General features: G+C 44.7%; 1 protein-coding gene across 7 annotated transcripts in view; it reads right to left on the bottom strand.

Moving 5' to 3' along the window:
* DPF3 (double PHD fingers 3) overlaps positions 1 to 18,634 on the bottom strand; it is a 165,174-nt gene extending 146,540 nt beyond the window's left edge. For all 7 annotated transcript variants that reach the window (XR_011337535.1, XM_069858299.1, XM_069858300.1 and 4 more), the window contains exon 1: positions 18,541 to 18,634. Coding sequence is in view for 6 of the 7 variants with exons in the window: in XM_069858299.1 (XP_069714400.1) it covers positions 18,541 to 18,572 (32 nt within the window). In the remaining variant the exon portion in view is untranslated. The remainder of the gene's footprint in view (positions 1 to 18,540) is intronic.
* Between the last annotated feature and the right edge of the window lie 949 nt (positions 18,635 to 19,583).

The raw sequence follows: 19,583 nt of genomic DNA, 5'->3' as shown, positions 1-19,583 counted from the left end.
AACAGGTTGTCTCAGGTTGTTGCAAGACCTGGGTGAACTGGCATACAGATTTCCCCCTAGGGTTGACATGAAGGAGCAAACATTGCAAAGAACAAAATAAAGTTCTGGTTATTCAGCCAGTAATCATGATTCCATCTTGCATTGCTGGTCTCTGATTTTGAAACATCTTGCAACACTGCTAAATACTATGCGACTGCCAGGGCTCTTGAACTATAAAAATGGCCATACCATGTAAGACCAAAGGTCCATCTAATGCAGAACTCCATCTCAAACTTCAGCCAGTAACGAATCCTTAGGAGGCACATAAAATATGGAGAGGATGTAGTGAAAGTCTGCTGGAAATATACTAGTATAACCTCTCAATTTCTGCCAAACTGTGACTCAGATATTTTGGTGTTCAATAGCGGCTAAAGGATTTTCCTTCTGCCAAGTTGATGTTCTTTGAACCCAGGTAAATTTTAATACCCAATACATCTCATTGTAAAGAGTTCCATTGCTTTATTTCATATGTAGAGGAAAAGTATGCCGTTTTGTTCCTTTTGAACCAGCCTCTTGACAATCTCATTTGAAGTCCTAACTTCTGGCTTCAGGAGAGAGAATGATCCTCTATTTGCCCCTTCCCTGATGCTCCTATCTCATGAACCTCTCTCATATAGAGAGAGTCAGAAAACTTCTTACAAACACGAAAATGCAAATCAATTTAGCAATTTGTTATACAGAAGTTGTTCCTTTAAATCATCCTTGTTTTCTTCTCAGTACATCTTCAAGCTTATTGTATTCTTGTCAAGACAAGGAGACCAAACTGTTCACAGTATTCAACATGCAGCAAACCTTGGATTTATACAGTGCCATAGTAATGACATTAGTTTTGTTTTCCTTACTTTCATAGTAATTCCTAACACTCAGCCTGTGTCTCTTCCTTTCTCTCTCTCTTCTTCTTATTTTCTCACTATTATCTTTCCCTGTTACTGAACACAAAGCTCATATTTTGGTAGATATATTATAACTCCAAAACCTTTCTCTTTAGTGTCAGTAACAAGTTCTGTCCCTGTTGCTGTATACATTAATTTTGGATCATTTTCCCACATGCCTTAATTTACATTCATCTAAACTGAACATAAACAGCCACTTTAATGAGGTCAATCATTCAGTTTCATGAGGTCCATCTTTAACCGCTGCAAACTTGTATTTTTCCCATATAACTACTGTTATAATAATACACTCAGTATTATCAGCAAGTTTCCCAGCTCCCTCTATACTTTCTTTTCCTGATCATTTACAAATATCAAGCAGCACAGGCCAAATTACTGATCCTGCTGGGCCTCCAAAGTGAATTGACCAGTTGTTCCTAGCCTATATTTTCTGGGGTTTAACCAACTGTGCCTCCAGAAGACTTGCCATGGCAGCTTACTTTCTTTAAAAGCTTCTAGAGAAGAAGATTATAAAAGCCATTTGGAAACCAGGCTAAGTGTTGTGGTGGCTGTTGAGTGGCAGTGGCTGCCACTGGCTGGAAGCTCTGCTCCCCAGCTGCAGGTGCCATTCCCATCTCTCCTACCCTCTTGGCAGGAAGAGGAGAAGCAAGCCTCATCCTCCCCCATATATCTACATTCCAACTCTTCCTACTTCTTCCTTCCCCATAGGTGGAATAGCACTGGCCTCAGTCTTTCATCATTGGAGAGACATAATGCAGCTCTGTCTGCACTGCCAGGAAGCCGCAAGTCTCTTTAGAGAGCAGGTATCTGCAGTCCCTGAGAGCACCGGTGCAATTAGAGTAGTTGATACCCTACACAGGCGTGCTGAAGAGTGATTTTGTAAGAATTATTGTAATATAAATGTGCTGCCTACTCAAAGGAAAAAAAAATGTCTCACACAAGCAGTCCCCTGCTGTGTAGGTACAATTTTATTATGAAGTAATTTTCATCACCCTTCAGTCTCCACTAAGCAAATGTAAACCAACCCAGAGAGTCTTTAGTGGTATCTAGGAACAGATAAGAATTAGGTCTATTATCAGCCATGCCAATCAAGTTCACTGTCATATTTTATCTATTTAGAAATACATAAAAGGAAACATTGAGCAAAACTCTGAGCAGGACTGTCAGAAAACAAAGCCACTGCAGGTAAATGGTATTTCTTAGTGACCAACAGCACTTTTGGCTACTCTCTGATCTCTCCAAGTGTACCCCCTGCAATGCCCTCCCCAGTGTGAAAGCCTACTGATTGCCCTCTCTGGGATCAGGTTCTAGTCTACACACAAACTCTTGCCTATTGATTCTTTCCTACACATTTCAAATTCCCCACCTGAGAAACTATTAAGAAGTAAATACAGAAAACAACAACCTTCCTAAACTGAAGTGTGGTTTAGCTGTAACAGTAGGAACAAGAAAGAATTCAAAAGGTTTTAAAATAAAATCTACTTGTGCCTTCTCCAGCTGAATTCTAACATTCTGGGAGGATGCAGCAGGAGGTCTATCTCTATGTCAGCCTGTTCCCAGCTAGTAACTACCCAAGGGAGCACCATTTCACTTGGGTAGAGGTTTTCCCCTTCCCTGTTTGCCACGGTTTCTGACTTTGTTAATCCAAAACTAGTTTAAGTGTGGTCCAGTGGAGACTTGCATGCTTGCTGCCCACGTGTTACTATGTAACTCTACTTGTGGTGTTCATGTATGAATGCTCTGGGTCTTGGTTTTGCCCTCTTGATTTTGTTTCTTTCTTCTTTAAAATCAAAAATCCTCCTATTAAACTAACCTGAGAAATTATATAAGAAGCATCCTCACAGTCAGCAAATAATCAGAAAATGTACAGCATCCAAAACATTGCTAGAAAGACAGCACCATCCTGAAATCGGTTCGTAAAGTGAAGCTTTTGAAACAAACTTTTGAGCAGGAATGTGCCAGGAAATTTAAAGGCAGTGGCTGCTCTTTACTCTTTACAGAGATTGCTCTGCTGTCTCAAAGCATGGAACTACTCAGGATGAGCACAGTTTATCTCACAGAAGTGATTTTACAGGTATCTCAGACTGGGAAGTAACTACTATGCAAGGATGTAGGGCACAAGTAGACAGTTTGAATGGAAAGAGAATTAAAGGTACAGTTGGTATTAACATATGGATGAAACATGGCTTTAAAAGTTCAAACAGCAACTGTCAGCAAAACAAATTTGGCACAAGGGTAACAAATGAGTTTTGCAATTATGCTATTTTTACTGTGTAATACCAATACTGTATAAAAGAACAAATGTTGTGTATATGTTCAATGCCAAGCCTAAACGATTGCTAACAGTGTTGCTATGATGTGATTAAAATGTCACCATCAATATTAGCTGAAAAGGATTTTATCCCCCTCCCCAGGCAAGTGTTTTCATGACTGGAGTTTTACCAGACAAGTTTGTGAGAAAGAAAGGTGAAGGAATAACACAACTCAAATATTTAAAAGCATCTAACCGTCCTGGCTCATTGACAACTGTGCACTCTCCCTGTGATTTTTAAAAGCTTCTGACACCTCATGGAAACAACTTTGAAAAACATAGCACAGAAAAACAATTTTGCCAATGTGTCATATTTTCTGTCTTATCCCTTCACTTGCTTCTCACTAGGAAAAGAAAAACAGAACCTTGATTCTTTAGGTAGACAAAATTTGGATCTGAGCTCTGCCAAAGCATGTACGTGTTTGGATCCTGTCCATTAAAGACATTTAACTTCAGATCCAGGTTCAATCTTTGAAGCTTGCAAGAAGTGCTGAGATTCAGGATTTCATTCAGACTCATCCTTGTTACTAAGAAGTCATCTACTGCCTGTCCTGCACATTAAGCTATAGACTTCTGCTAAGGATCTCATAGGTGGCTGCTGATGTCAACGTTTGCTGCCAAATTATAAGCATCAGTAGCTACTAAATACCTGAGGTGGAGGGAGACTCTGAAAATTAAAGGAGGGGAATAAAAGGAATTTTCTCTGATAGTACAGTTGTCTTCAAATAATGTAGAGTTGGTTTATCTCTCACACTGGCGTAACTTTTTGGACTTCAGTGAAATCACACTGACTGAGTACAAACAAAAACCACTGTCTGTACTAAGCTAAAGGGGTTATTTCACATTCAGTGTGTTGAAACAACACATTCCAGCCCAGTCATAGAAGCTCCCGCTGCCTTGTAAGCACAGAAAACAGAGATTCATCCCACATCTCCCACTCTGCAAATTACTGTGAGTGAAGAAGGAGAGCAAGCCCAACTTTCTCAGCTCAGAAAGATGCCAAACTGAACATAATTTAAAAAAAAAAAAACTTTGAAAAAAAAATCACATTTCAGCATGGCTTTGGTTCTCTTACTTCCTGATTTAGCTACATTGGGCAGTGTAATGGAAATGCTGGATAGTACCCTTCCTTGGAAATGTGCAGGAGGGCATGCTTTTTACACAGCCTTGCCCATCCTTTTATCAGAACGCTTCTCTTACATTCAGTGACATTTACCCCAAGGACATTGAAGCAAAGCAAGAGAGGAAGACTACCACATAGGCTGCCCACTTGTTCCAAGAAAATCTTCATCAATCACTTTACTGGGATATCTGAGGAAGATTGACAGATTTATAAGTGCCCAGGGTTTGTGTTTCAGTTTTGCCAAGTCACAAGTCAAAACCCACAAATCTAGAAGAGGACTAAAATATTATAATTTTATGAGGAGGGAGCTGACAACTACCATATGCATTGGGAGAAAGAAGGAAACAGCAACAGTAGCTAATCAGCTTCCAGATTTCTGAAGTCCCACCTATCTGGTCCTGCTGCATTGTGTGATATCACAACCTGTCACACAGACTTCAAAGGAGCTACTTATGGAGAGTGCTGAATTTGCCCACAGAACCCCAATATATCTTCTTCTGATGAACCAGAGATAAGCAGTAATTGCCAGATGAAATGAAAACAAAAAAGCCGAACAACAACTCTACTACAAGTTCTCCACTATCTTGCACTTCACGTGGTCATTTACACCTGCACAAAGTGAAATGACTTCCAAATCGCAGAAGCAGTAATTTACACTCATTTCCACTGCATTAGGCATGAGACTTAAGAATCAGGCCCTCTCATACAAGCAAAATGTCCCTGACAATGAATGACGAGTAAAATATAGGCTGTGTAATTCTACTTGTTCTGGAAAACAGTCAATTTAGAAATGTTACCATAAGACAGCAGCAAAAAACTGCTCCTGAACTCCCAACATCTCAAGCCATAGCCTTGTCAATAGTACACAGGTTGCAAAAGACTATGGCCAGCTCAGGCCATGAGTTTACTTTCTGGGCAGGAATCCCAGCATAACAGATACTTATGCATATTCTGTCCTCATTTTATCTAATTACAAATATCTCTCTAGGGATGGGGAGGGGAGAAGAGGTTTGATCACATGATTTTAGGTCACTTATGCAAGGGATTGCTGGGATATTCATTGATCCAGAGAGAGCTGTAACATGTTAAAAGTTCCCAGAGCCTTCTAGTTAAGAAAAACAAAAAAAAAGCATATATGTATAATTTTTTCCTGTTTACATAACTTTGGAAACTGACCAGTGGGAAAGAGTTTAATTATATGCTGGTATTAATCAGTAAGGCGGATATGGAAATGTTTAAGAGGCCAAGACATTGATTAATAAAATATACCATGTTGTCCTAAACACCATCTGTAAATACATTCTTTCTTTCCTATATTATACATGCACACAAATACATGTCTATTATGCATACAATCAGTTTCCTCTGAATAAGACCTATAACATCAGAGCAAAATGGAACAAGGTCAGTTAAGAAAAAATCAACTTTATGCTGCTCATCTCAATTTTTACTTAATGGTTACAGCTCTGGTGAAACATGCAGCACTGCTTTACATTGGTGAACTTTTAAAAGCCACATTTAGGCATGATCTAATTAAGTAAAACAACTTAATATTAAGCAGAATTTCTGCTGCTTGCTTGCCCAAGATCAACATGGCCTAAGTCTTCTACAGTTCAAGAATAGGTACAAAATTGTACAATGTCCATCACTATCACAAAGTGCTTCAAACTTGTTCCTGAGTGTTTCAAACTTGCTCCTTAAAAGCATGAGAGAAGTGAAATACAGCAGAATATAACTACAACAGCTGAAAGGACAGGAAAAGAAATATAACAGTGTCAGTGTACCACAGGACATGAACCACACAATACACCGCAAACAAATGCAAAAGCAAGGTGATCCCAGAGAAGGTAAAACATAGAGTTATCATATAGGGCAAAATCACACTTGGAACAGAGTACAGTTCTGTCTACTCACACTCAGAGCTGAATATGAGTAATCCAAGCTGGAGCAGAGAAGGCAAAGACAATAAATACTCCAGTCATCAAAGGAAAGGAAAAGATAGCACAGACAGTTTAGTATATCAAAACAAAGACTGAGAGGGCTTATAACAGTGTCATACAAAAGCATGATAGTGGAGAGGAAGACATGGAGGGAGCAATGGTATTTAAATTAACAATTCCATGCTGGCACCAGAACAAATAGGTATAAACTGCTCACAAGTAGGGCTAGGCTAGGGATTAAAATGCTATTTCCAACCGTCAGAGCAGTGGGTTCTGGAAACCTCCCAGGAGGAGTAATGGGAACAAACAGTCCAAGTGGGGATTTAAGACAAGGACTTTTCAGTTTATGAAAGGGATTATCTGACATGGTACCAGGGGACTGGACATAAGACCCAGAAACCCTCTTTTAAACATACACTTCCATTAATTGAGCCTCTGTGGCCAATTTGGTCTTTGTCTTCTCATCCAAAAATACCCACATAGGAACCAATTAGCGCCAACTGGGATGGCAGCCTTTATGGTACAGGTGCATACCCACTAGATACAGGACCAGGCTCACACACACGCTCAAGACAGGATCCTATACATAGCCTCTTACTTTAACAGCCACTCTAGCCCAGCCTCACCCTTGATTGTAGGACAACATGCAAGAAAATCATGTTCAAGCCACTGTCATGGCCCTTTAAGTGCTTTGCCAAGAGACAATTAGTGCCACCATCCAAACAGTTCTTCCACAGGTGTGTGTAGAATTCCCTTCAAAGGCAGTCTATATCAAACCCCAAGGGTGAGCATCTCCCAGGCACTTCAGCCTCCAAGAACTCACTACTCTTTCATCCAGTCCCATTAGCCAGCTTCTTAGAGGAGACCTCCGTACTACAGATGCTGCCTGAAATGCTACACAAGAATCACTGACCAGTTTAATGCAGCCTTACTGACAAGCAAAATTAAAACCCAGGGGAGGCAAAATGACAGAAACCAAAAGAAACATCCAGGTTTAGCAGAATCTCCTCACACTAAGACTGAAATTTTCATGCAGCTTTTGCATCAGTGTAAAGACCTAACACTCAGCATTTGACCTGGCTCCTATTGGAAAAAATAGTACTTATAAAGACAAAAGCAAAAAGGTCAAAGTCCTACAGCCCTGAAAATAGATGTGCCAGAGGGAAAAACCTGACAGGTCCTGATTGATAACCATGCTTGAGGGAAGCTGCTGGAGGAAAACCACTGCAGCAAAGGCTGCAGGGAGTCACTGTTCCAAAACTCTGCTGTGGCAGAAAAGGCACATGTGGCTGATAGAGCAGGAGATGGACATGGTTAATTGATGGGAAAGTTTAGCAGAGATGGAATTAATGCAGAGAGCTCAGAGCCCAGGCGTGCAATTCTGTTACCAAGGGAAGGAACCATTCGGCTGGAATTGCAATCCATTTTCAGGTCAGAGCCTTTCCCAAAGGCAGAGTGCCTACCCCTCATCTGTTCCTCCTCTTCTCCTCTGAGGGGTGCATGGAGGAGAAGGTAGCTAGAAACAGCAGCCTGGTAAATAGACTGCCCTTTGAGGGCCAGTCAGCTTTTGACTTTGCCTGGTGTGTTTGTGTTTAGCAGTGAGGAATTTGGAAGATGTGTCAGGAAAGACAGCCTCTCCTAACCCTAAGACTTTGTGGTTAAGTCAGTTGCAGAAACAAAACTAGAAAGTTAATAATATGGGAGGAGGGAATTTACTTTCAAATCTACCGGGCAGAACAAATACCTGAACTGGATACATTTGCAATCTGGTCAGATGAGAATGCCAGGTGTCAGTCACTGTGGAATCGCAGCAACAACATGGAAAAAAATACACCCAAACAATTACTCTTTTAAAGTAAAGCGACTGCAGATGAAGATAAGAAAGACAAACCACAGATGACATAGATGATATTATGTAGTGAAGTGCTGCCAATATTTTGAGAAGCAGCACCCACGACTGTGCCTTTCAGCTAGTGTCTCAGAGTCACCTTCCTCAATAAGGGAGAACTAGATCTGGGAACTTCTTCATTTATTCTGCCATTTTAACAAAGAGGCTTTAAATACACTTATACTTACAAGTAGTCTTGTAAAATAAATTGAGTAAAACTGTTCTCACATTGATAACTTTTAATTCAATGCATGAATTGTACTGAACAAACTAACTGGTGTGCAGCATGTGTATTTTGAAATGCAAAACTACTTGCCTCTTGGTTCATTTCCAGGGTAAAATCTTTGCACCCCAACGGTGCCTTTATCAGCTTTAGGCATAAACCACTGTCATTAAGGATGGTTTGGCAATATTTACCTGTGAACTTCTTCCACCAGGACCAGGCAGACACTCTTACCTCACTTTCCCACTCTTTCTCTGTGTCCTTACTTTCATCCTAGCCACAGAAGTGCTGCCAAAGGGTCCTCATTCACTTTCAACATACAGTGTCTAACACTCAACAACAAAACCAAACCAATGTGGCTTCTAAACTTCCAATTCTGTCACAGTGTGACTAGTGTGACCATCACCAAGTCAGTAAGTGCATGCCATTCCTCCCATAAGAAGAATGGAGAAAATAATTCCACAAAAGGGATGGTGATGCTTACTTTAAGCATGATTATAAAGCATTTTCCTGCTCTAGCATGCAAGTGCACATACTTTACATTGCAAGTAACATATTTTTCCTAATTCTTTCATGCTGGAACCTCCTGAAATCCAGGTGGAAGAAATTTTGTATAGCTGCTTTCTGCTCAGTCTGAAGAAATCTCACTCGTGTGCTGGTTTTGGCCATGATAGAGTTAATTTTCTTCATGGCAGCTAGCTTGGTGCTATGTTTTGGATTTGTGCTGAAAGCAGTTGATAACACATGCATGTTTTAGTTGTTGCTGAGCAGAGCTTACACAGAGTCAAGGCCTTTTCTGTTTCTCACGCTGCCCTGCCAGTGAGGAGGCTGGGGATGCACAAGAAGCTGGGAAGGGACACAGCTGGGATGGTTGACTCCAACTGACCAAAGGAATATTCCATAGCATACAATGCCATACTCAGCAACAACAGCTAGGGGAAGAAGAAGTGTGATGTTCCAAGTTGATGGCATTTGTCTACCCAAATAACCATTGGCATGATGGAGCCCCACTTTCCTGGAAAAGGCTGAACATCTGCCTGCTGATGGGAAGTAGTGACTGAATTCCTTGGTTTTCTTTGATTATGGGCATAGCTTTTGCTTTACCTACTAAACCGTCTTTATTTCAACCCATGGATTTTCCTCACTCTTCCCCTTCCAATTCTCTCTCCCATCCGAATGGGGGAGGATTGAGTGAGCGGCTGTGTAGTGCTTAGTTGCCAGCTGGAGTTAAACCACAACAGCTTGGTAGAGCTACTCAGAGTAGGCAAAGGTAGCCTTTTGCAGATAAAGAGGGACTCTCCTTTAGACCTATATTCATGCATAAGAAGTTAACTACATTTTAGCAACAGGTAATTACATTAGTGCCTCCTCTACTCAGCCTGATTAGCACAGGAGTCATACCTGACTGTGAAAATAAGGTTATAACTTATCTATGCTATACAATGAGTCAGGGGTCAGATTTAATTCTGTAGGCTCTGACCTGCCACACTGCAAGCAAAAAACAAAGCTGTCTCTCCGTGTGCACAGAGACAGAACGTAGAAGTGAGTCTTTCCCCAAGATAGCACCAAAATGCATCATCTCATCCTCCTCCAAAACACCAGGGTACATCATATAGAGTTCATCCTCCAAGTCCAGAAGCCATCAAAAACTCTCCTCCTCAACCTATATAAGGGGCCTGAAACAAACCTTTCATTTTGAGAAATGTCTCAGGAAGAACACATGAGGAAGCAGAGCAACAAACAATACCTAAGGTGGATATAAATCCAGATAAAATATTAAAATCATTAAAGGGTTGCTGCTCCCTGAAGGTTGGAAAAAATGAAGAGAGTTAATTAAAAGCCATCTCCACACAGTGCTGAGCTAGCCTATGCTGATAAATTAACAGCTAGGACTGTGCTTGTAGAGGTCAATGGGGGAAAGAGGTGGGGAAGCAGAAGAGAGGAAAGCTGGGAGAAGATAAAACATTTAGCTGAGACTATCAACAAAAACAAATCAGATCTGGTGACAGGAAACTGAGAAGAGTTTTCCACATATTTCACCCCATCAACATATTTGGTTAGATTTCAACATTCAGAATGACTGTTTGCTCTCAACATAATGCCAGCTAACTTGACCAAGTTCCCCACTCATTTGTATAAGCACAGAAGAAGAGAGAGAAACAAGAAGTCTTCGGGGCCCCATTCTGCCTGGGGAGGTATTAACATCACTTTCACCCACATGCCATTTGATCACTGAGGACTAGCATCACCAAAATTAACAGAGGGGCACATACTTCTTGGAGGAGCACCTCCTAAAAATTAAAGGGTCAATCAGACATGATGAAGCAGCAGAAATATCACAGTGCTGCAATTGAGAGGGTTTCACCACACCTTCAGAGAAAGAGCTCACTGCTGAGTCTTCCCACCACCAACTCTCACTCATCACATCTCCTATGCCTCAACCTGCACTACTCCAGCTATAAAAGATACTACTCTCTGCATAAAAACTGTGCTCCTGATTTATTCCTTATTTCACATCAACAGGTACATGCTAATGAACTGAAAACTTCAAGGATACAGAATCCATAGAAAATACACAATAAACGTAGTCTTCAAAACACCCTTTAGTATTGTAGCTTGTAGACACAAGTGGATTCATGTTATAATTTCCAATATGAGACACTGGCGAGTGATTTATCTAGACACTCAGGAGGACAGCAGCCTCAAACATGATGCAATTTTGATGCAGTTTTTATTCATGGTCAAAACCAAAGGAGTTTAACAGTATGACAGCTTTCTGAAGCAGTGTTTCCATTATCCCTTATCCAGATTGCACAGGTTTTAAAGCAATCATAAACATAAAATATATTTGTTCCCATCACTGACTAAATACAGTCTTTCAGGAAATAACACTGACAACAGTCACAAATCCATGGAAGACTTACTTCAGAACTGTTCTTGAAGGAAATGGAAATACGGACATTACTTTTCCCTTGAAGAAATAATACAAAATTTGTGTCTTCATTATAGGTCTCCCTGTAGCACTGTTCACTGGTTAGTGAGCTACCTGAGCTATAACTCCAGCCATTTAAAGTTTTCTCCCAGCTATGTGACTATTAGCATTAGACTGTAGATCCACAGGAACACTAGAAACTGAAAAGCTCCTAGAACCAGACCAAAAATTTCACAGCCACATGACACAAAGCACTGAACTGGTGTTCACTTACTCTTCCAAAACATGAAAAGCACCAAAAATGTTTTCAAGAGGAAATTTTGTTCCAACAGGCATAATCTATCTTCCTGAGGCTCGCATGAAGCCAACTCAAAGCATAAAAGCAGCATAAGCACTGTACTTTGTGTTTTGGCAAAAGTAGCATGCCCGCATCTGATCAGATCAAATCAGCCCTGCCAGCTGATGCAGTAGGGCAGACTGGAATTAACCAGCTCGGGGCATGGCCTTATTTCACTGCACGGCACCTGATTTTCTTTGCACCAACAAACCTATTTAGATTTTTGAGACCTAAAAGGCAGGAAGCATTAATCCATGTATTTGTAGAGAATTTAGCACAATATCTTAACCAAGGCCTTGTATCTTGTGTGACAAGGGAGAATCTGAGAAAAAACAAGGTGTGTGGGATTCCTTTCTTTCGCATACTAAGATTTCATATGCATGTTACAGTTGGCATTTCATATTAATTTATAAAACTTATCTGTAAGCAAAGACAGCATTTTCAGGTGCAGAAGACTGATACAACTCATGGTATTATACGAATGGCGAGATGATCCTCAGTTAGGCTGGATCAATTATGTCACAAGAGACTGCAATACTAAATATCACTTCCAGACTCTCTCATCAGAAGAATAACACTGATGTAGCCAGTGTCCCCATCAACACCTGAGCAGGGGACTTTCTTCCAGCTACAGCTCAGCAGAACGCGAAATTAATGACTCAGGATTTGGCAAGCACACTCTGCTGATCACAGCCACCTAGTGCACACTCATCGGTACCCATCCGTCCCTGCCCTGCTCTCACTGCTCCACTGACTCTCTGTGAAGTATCCCTTCAAACAGCACTGGGGTCCCAGTAACACCTTCCATGTGGCTGGAATTGCAACTTTCTGACTGCACCCAGCTCACATGGATAACCTGAAATCTGAGACACATGCTGACACATTCTGCAATTCCCATACCAGAGGGGATGGAGGGGCGATAAGGATATTCACCAGCAGCCGCTGAGACACTGTATTATTCTTGTTTGAGACACCTGCTGGGAATCAGTGGTTAAAATATGCTCTGCTGGGAAATAAACCATACATAACAATGAAAAAAGAAAAAGTATCAGACTTCTAATAATTTAGGCTATTAAAGATAAGTAAGAATTTTGAACATTCAGTATTCAAGCACTCACAATATTTGTGTTACGTGCCACTCAGTTTAGACAGTGAAATTATACTGGGCAGTTCTGCTCTTTCTTTTGAAATAAGAAAAGAAAACCACTTTCTGTTTCTCACGCACTAGTCCAGCGTGTTTGGGTTTGTTCCACAAATTGTAGAAAAGTTTTTAAAGGCAAGAAAGAAGCACTTCAAGCTGAAAAAAAAAATGTTAAGAAAAAGAAGGATTTTAAAAGTATGCTTTCTTTTAGATTGTGTTGATAACTTTCCTTAACAGAAACAAACCAGTGCTAAAACTGGGATCTACACTAAGGAAGTGATTAGCACACCCTGCATCCTGGTCAAAATTGCCAGGCAAAGCCAGAAAAGCTGTACAGTACTAATGAAGCCCTGGGAACAGGCCTTAAGCAATGTTGCCTTGGAGCTGCTTCTCTGCATTCTCAGCCAGGGAATCCTCAGATCAGAGGTCAGTCTGTCCAGGGGAGAAAAACGTCAACTCGAGAACCAGATTCATTCCACTCCTACAAGTCCTTAGGGATAAACAGTACAGGGATGGCTCTTGCTCAAGGCAACATCACATACAGACAACATAGTGATGAGCTCAGAATAAATACCAAGATTGTAAAATTGATCTACCAAGCAAAGAAATTCAGCTCTGACATGAAAGACAAGCCAGAGTGAGGAAACACCAGACTCTGCAAATAATAGTCCTAAAAGATGGTTTATTCGCAGCCAATGGAGACATTGGAATGGACAGCAGAGGTACAGCCAACCATCATACACTGCAGAAGACAGATATACAAGACAGAAAAAGGCTGCTCTTGAAAGCAAACTCCAAATACCACTCTTGCAGCTTTAGGAAAGCAGAGGAAGAAATCAATTTTCATTAGGCTACATAAAGGATGAGGCACATTACCTTCACTATGACTCAGACTGGAGACAGACCCCCATTTTGCTTTGTGTACTGGATTTCTGCATGGTCTGGGCAAACTATTCCCACTCAAACCCTGTGAATCCAATCTAATAGGCATTATGCACCCAACCCATTGGACATGTGTTTGACTTGAAATTATTACACCCTCCAAAAAATCGTACCTTTGGGCCTCTGTAGCACAACCCACACAGTCAATAGTCTTCACACACCACAAATAATGTGCTTAAAAGCTTTTTTCTTCAGCAACAACTTTGTGATGCAACCTCCATCCACACACACAATTGGACAGACTGAAAGGCTGGAACATCAAAAAAAAAATTACAAAAGTACTGCAGCAACTAATCATGTACAAGCAACTCATGGAACCAGACATGACATTGTAACTAGTCACATACCATTTATCAGACTCTTTCATATTCAAACCACTGCATCCTTAGATCTTCTTAACTCTGCTTCTCTGCCCCTCAGTGACTTTGGTTTTATGCTTGGGTTTCCTTGTGTAAATACAATAACATACACCTCTTATTTTCACTGAAAGCTGGTGCTGAGATACAGAAAACACACTTTTTATGTGGACAATAGTTTGCATTCAAAATGTGCCACACTAGGGCTCATTTACGTTTTTAAGTGAAATCAGACCCACACTGGAAATGCTGTAGATATGTTGGTATGCAATTTAATATGTCCAACAACACTGTTTTGTCAAGCAGAAGAGAATTCCCTTCTGCAAAGCCACATTAAAATCACCTCCACATCACCTGTAAACACTGAGCTGACAACCTGTCTGTCTATTTTATTGCTTCCACCTGCTGAAAGCAGTACTGCACATTATACGTTCACTTTAATATTAAAAATCAGCAACCAGATGCTTACACAACAATAAATTAAAAAAAAAAAAAGCACTTTTCATCAGCCGTTAATCAGGACACAGGACTGTTCCAGGAACACATAATGGGGTATGGGACCTTCCTGTTAAGAATCCCCAGCTTCAATTCAAGCCAGAGTTATCACTAATTAAATACTCTTGCCATACAAGAACCCAAGACCCATACTGGTCTGTTGCCGACATGAAACAGGGATGTGAGTACAGTGTATTTCTTCACAGTTGTCTCATGCCACAGAATTCATCATCACAAGGATGGCCATTTGGCAGCCCAGGGGTCAGAACTAGCTGTCAAGGCAATTTTATCTGAGAAGGTACGGCAACTGGAAAACTGACTGCTGCTGTGTGCTTGCAGCAGGAACGCAGAGACAGATCAGGCCTGGTAGGATTTATAAGGACAGCTCCAGCGCTGCGCACACAAGTCTGTGATGATCTGGTCCCCAAACACCTGGCAGGGAATAAGTGTCCCCAAGCATGTCAAAGTCATCTGACAATAGTCAGCCAACAAGCAGCCCAGCCTAGCAATTGAGCCTGAGTTAGCTTTCTTTGTCCCAGAGGTTGTCTTGAGCAAAAGAAAGGGAGAGAACCAGAACTGCTGCTCCAAGGTCAACCTACTGGAAGGCAATAGCTGTTCCAGTGAGCATCTCGGCAGCGAGCTATACAGCATGAGGCAATCTCACACACAGAAAAGGCAATAGCCTGACCTATGTTCCAGTGACTATGATTAAAACTGAAATAAAAGTCAGCTGTGGGGGTAAAGACAGAGAAGGGATGGGAGGGAAACAGTTGAGTTTCTAGATAAGACTTTGTAAATTACAAGGTCTTAATTACATTAAATGCATTACAGTACCATATGCACATGACTAATAAGGCAGAGATGGAGGAAATGGGACTAGATGCTAAGTCTGGAAGTTGAATAACTGCATTCTAGACTTGATCTTTGAATTAGAAAGTTTCTGAACCACTTTGTCCTAGTTTAGCCATCCATAAAACAAAGGCAATAATCCTTTCTTCACTGGGGTGTTGAGAGGTTTAATTAATGTTTACAAAGTCCGTTGAGATTTCTGACTGACATTTGGAGTAATTCAGAATACTTTTAACTGCATTTGTTTCTTCTACTGCACTGTTCAAATGTCTCCATATTGAGATATCCAAAGGGGAAGAAGATGGAAAGAAAAACTGTAGAGATGGGTAGACAGACTAGTGGGGGGAAAAAACAAAACAGCCCAACAAATTTACCCCTTCAAATCCACTGCTGTGCCATCGAAACGAGGAGAGGAGGGAGGAGGAGGGGAGGGGAGGGGAGGGGAGGGGAGGGGAGGGGAGGGGAGGGGAGGGGAGGGGAGGGGAGGGGAGGGGAGGGGAGGGGAGGGGAGGGGAGGGGAGGGGGTAGCTAGCCAGAGAAAGAGGCAAGCTGAGCGTTAAGAGTTGTCAGCCATTAATAAGAGACTCCACACACTGTAATGTATTCCCACAGACGCTCAGGTACACTGGAATACATTGTCCCAAGAGACTAGTCTAGCATGAACAAGGCCACATATGTGTCCAAGTGCCAGAGAAAAACTGAACACTGGACACTCTTAAATGCACAAGCACACACAGGAAGCTGCTTGATACCTGGGCTGGGATTTCTCAGTCTCTACATTGTCCCCCATCTCGGAGCAAAACCTTTGTGTGGCCAGTTTCTATAGGGGGCGTTTGTGGGGCTTGAGATACAATCAAAACGCAGGCAGAGGAAATGCAAATGTCATTCGGCTCCCTTTCATTGTCAGGAAGGACACATGAGAATAAAATACTGTGCACTGCATCCCTTCCCCTATTACGTGTCCTACTGCTTTTGTCCTAATTTATCCCATGCATAATTTATTTACACGTGTATTGTTTCCCGATCAGCAACTTTAAAGGATAAGTGAGAATTACAAAACGTTGTATTAAGCAAGTTGTCCGTAGAAAACGCAGGTGATGTCAGGCAGCCAGTACCAATTCTGCTTCCCGCACATCGCGTTAGTACTTTGAAAGGCGCCCGGAAAGCAGCGAACCCAGCACTCGATGTCTATTGTTTCCTCCTCTCGCACCCTCAGAGGCGAGGGGAGGAGAAGACGGCTAATTATAAATGGCCTAATACTGCCCTCCCCGACGGTGGCAGCAGCGGGATCGGAGTCCCCGGCTCCTCTCGGCAGGATCCGCCCTCCCCGCAGCTCCGCGGCGCCACGGAGGTGCGAGGCGCGGGGGCGGGGTCCCGTCCTCCGGCGGGGCTCCCACCACCGTGCCCGCTCCCCGAGAGCCCCCGAGAGCTCCGCGCCACCCCCGCCGCCCCTCGAGCCCGCCCAGCCCGCCCTTCCTCGCTCCCGGCGAACCGCACGGGCGGAGGTGGCTTTTCCCAGCGCAGGTGCGGACCCGCGCGGGGCGCTCCGTGATCCCCAGGGATGCTCCGTGGTCCCCGGGGATGCTCCGAGATCCCCGGGGGCGCTCCGTAGTCTCGGGGAGCTCCGTGATCCCGGGGGATGCTCCGTGATTCCCGGGGGATGCTCCGTGATCTCCTGGGTGCGCAGCCCGAGCAGCGCCCGGGAGAGGCGCCGGGAGAAGTTGCTCTCTCGCCTGTGCAAGTACTGAACCTGCCATCAAACGGCGGCCGCGCCGGCTCCTGGCCGTGGTTTTCGGAGCGTGTTCAGCCCCACAGCACCCCCCCACGAGGATACTTGGACTTCTCTGATCTCCGCCCCGACAGCCGCGCTCCCGTCTCCCCGGGGTTTTTTTGCAAGGTGCTACTGGGAGGACGGGGTAAGCGAAAGTAAAGGTTTTCCGCCAGGACAGAGCAGGGGAGGTGATAAACGTGTCAGCACCCCTGCCCAGCTCGAGGCTTTCCTCTCCCTCCGAAGCACAGAGAAACACCGGCAGGAATCCCTGGAAAAAAACCTTCAAGTGTTTTTCCAACTCCAGCCGGAGAGACTCGAGTCAGGGGGAAAAAAATAAAGAAAAAATAAATAAAGAAAAAAAAACAAAACCATACCACGACCAACCCAGCCTCGCAGCCCTAATTCCATTTCTGAAAACTCAAACGTATAAGCACCCACTCAGCGCAGCCAGAAAGTGCAAAGGGAGCGTCACCGGCAGGTACTGCGCTTCCCCGCGTTCTGGTACCGAGAGCGCTGCCCCCGTTAGCGGAGAAGTCGCTTTAAAAAGGTTAAGGCGGCTCCTCTCCGCGCGAACGGTGCCAAATCCCACTCTCCCTAATGCCTTCAGGGATTAGCGGCATGCGCTGCGGACCACAAGGAAAATAAAGGACGTAATCCAGAATACAAACAGCATCTCCCTCTGTCCCCGCTCCCAGCCTGGGAGCGGCCGCACCTGCCCCCTCCCTCCCTCGAGGTGGAAACGCCACCAACTCTCTCAGGCACTTCGCAAAGCGAAAGCCGGTCACACGCACCGACAAATCTCCCGGACTTCCTTCCCCCGGATCGGCGCCCGGCGAGTCCCGAGTCATTCATTCCACCCGAGCCGGCTCTTCCCCTCCCTGTCCCCGCACCGACCCCGACCCCGTGCTCCGGGGGGAGCGAAGGGGCCGCTCCGTTCGCGCTCGCGTCCCGGCTCCGCAGGAGCCGCCGCCGGGGCGCCCGGACCCTCTCGCCGCTGCCCCCGGCGCGGGGCGTGAGGGACGCGGGGGTCGCATCCCCGAGGGACGCGGGCAGCTCCCCCTCCTGCGCCCCGCCCCCGGCAATTAACCGAACCGATTTCTTCCCCTCGTTAATTTCGGCGCGAGGCGCGGGGACGCGTTGCACAAAAAGCGAGCGCGGCGGCGGGGCTGAAGGAGGGCGGGAGGAGGGACCCGCCGGGAGGCTGCGGACACCCGGCTCGCGCTGGCAGCCGGCGCCGGAAAGGCGCCTTTTTTTCATATTTAAACCACGCGGAATATGTACATTTTTGATTCCTACTTACGCTTTCAGGGGGTTGTGAATGACAGTCGCCATTTTGCTACAATGTAACAGAATATTGTGTCTCGGAGTTCTAAAGGTTCGCTGAGGGGGAGCGGGCGGCCAATGGCGGCGCGCCGGGCCGGCCCCGCGGCCAATAGGGCGGCGCGGGCGGAGCCGCGGCTCTGCCGGTTATTCAGGGAGCTGTCAAAGCCCAGAGGTCACTCCCTCTCCGTGGCACCGCTGGAGAGCGGGTCTTAAAGGGGCAGCGCCCGCGGAGGGGACGGGGGCGAAGCTCCCCGCGCCGCGCCGGGACGGGCGGAGTCGGGGGGTCGCTCGCCCCGCCCGTGGGGGCGCCGGGGGGGACGCGCTCCCCGGCAGCGCCCTACCCGGGCCGTTCCTCGTCTCTCCGGAGCCGCCGTCCTCTCCGGGTCCCCGGGATACGCTGCTCCCCCTCCCCTAGGAATTTCCCTCTCGCCGTCAGTCACCGCGGCCCCGGCGCCCTTACATAACGCTCCCGGCTCGCCCGTCGCCGCGCGGAGCCCCCGCAGCCCCCGGGAGCGCGGCGGGGCCAGGGCAAGGTCCTCCGCCGAGGCTGCGCTTACCTGCGGCTAATTAAAGGAGCTCGCAAATGAGTTACGGAGCGCGACCCGAGCGATCGAAGGGGCGCTGAGCCCGCTCTCGCTCTCGGAAGTAAATCTACCGAAGTTCGCTAAATTACACCGGGGTAAAATGAGGCATCGGCGAGAGCGGAATCAAAATCCGAGAAGTTTTCGTCTCGCCTGACGTTACTGTGAGCTTCCTCGTCTAATACTTCACCCTCTCTTTCTCAAAGGTCTTCAGGCATCCTCTATCCCTTTAAAAAAAAAACTCCACAACCACCAAAACCAAGCCCTCTTCTCCCTTCTTTGCATTTATACAACCAGAAGAAACTCGAGCAAAGACGGTCAAACTCGTTGCCGTAACAGTGCGAGAGAGCAGACTGCAAAACAGGCTCGACTCACAACTTAATGAACAGAAGAATGGAAGTAATGTTTGCGAGGCAATCAGGTGTTAACAGAAGTATAA

The sequence above is a fragment of the Phaenicophaeus curvirostris genome, chromosome 5, assembly GCF_032191515.1.
Source record: "Phaenicophaeus curvirostris isolate KB17595 chromosome 5, BPBGC_Pcur_1.0, whole genome shotgun sequence".
Taxonomy (NCBI): domain Eukaryota; kingdom Metazoa; phylum Chordata; class Aves; order Cuculiformes; family Cuculidae; genus Phaenicophaeus; species Phaenicophaeus curvirostris.
The sequence above is the reverse complement of the archived record's forward strand: the minus strand, read 5'-3'. Positions and strand labels throughout refer to the sequence as shown.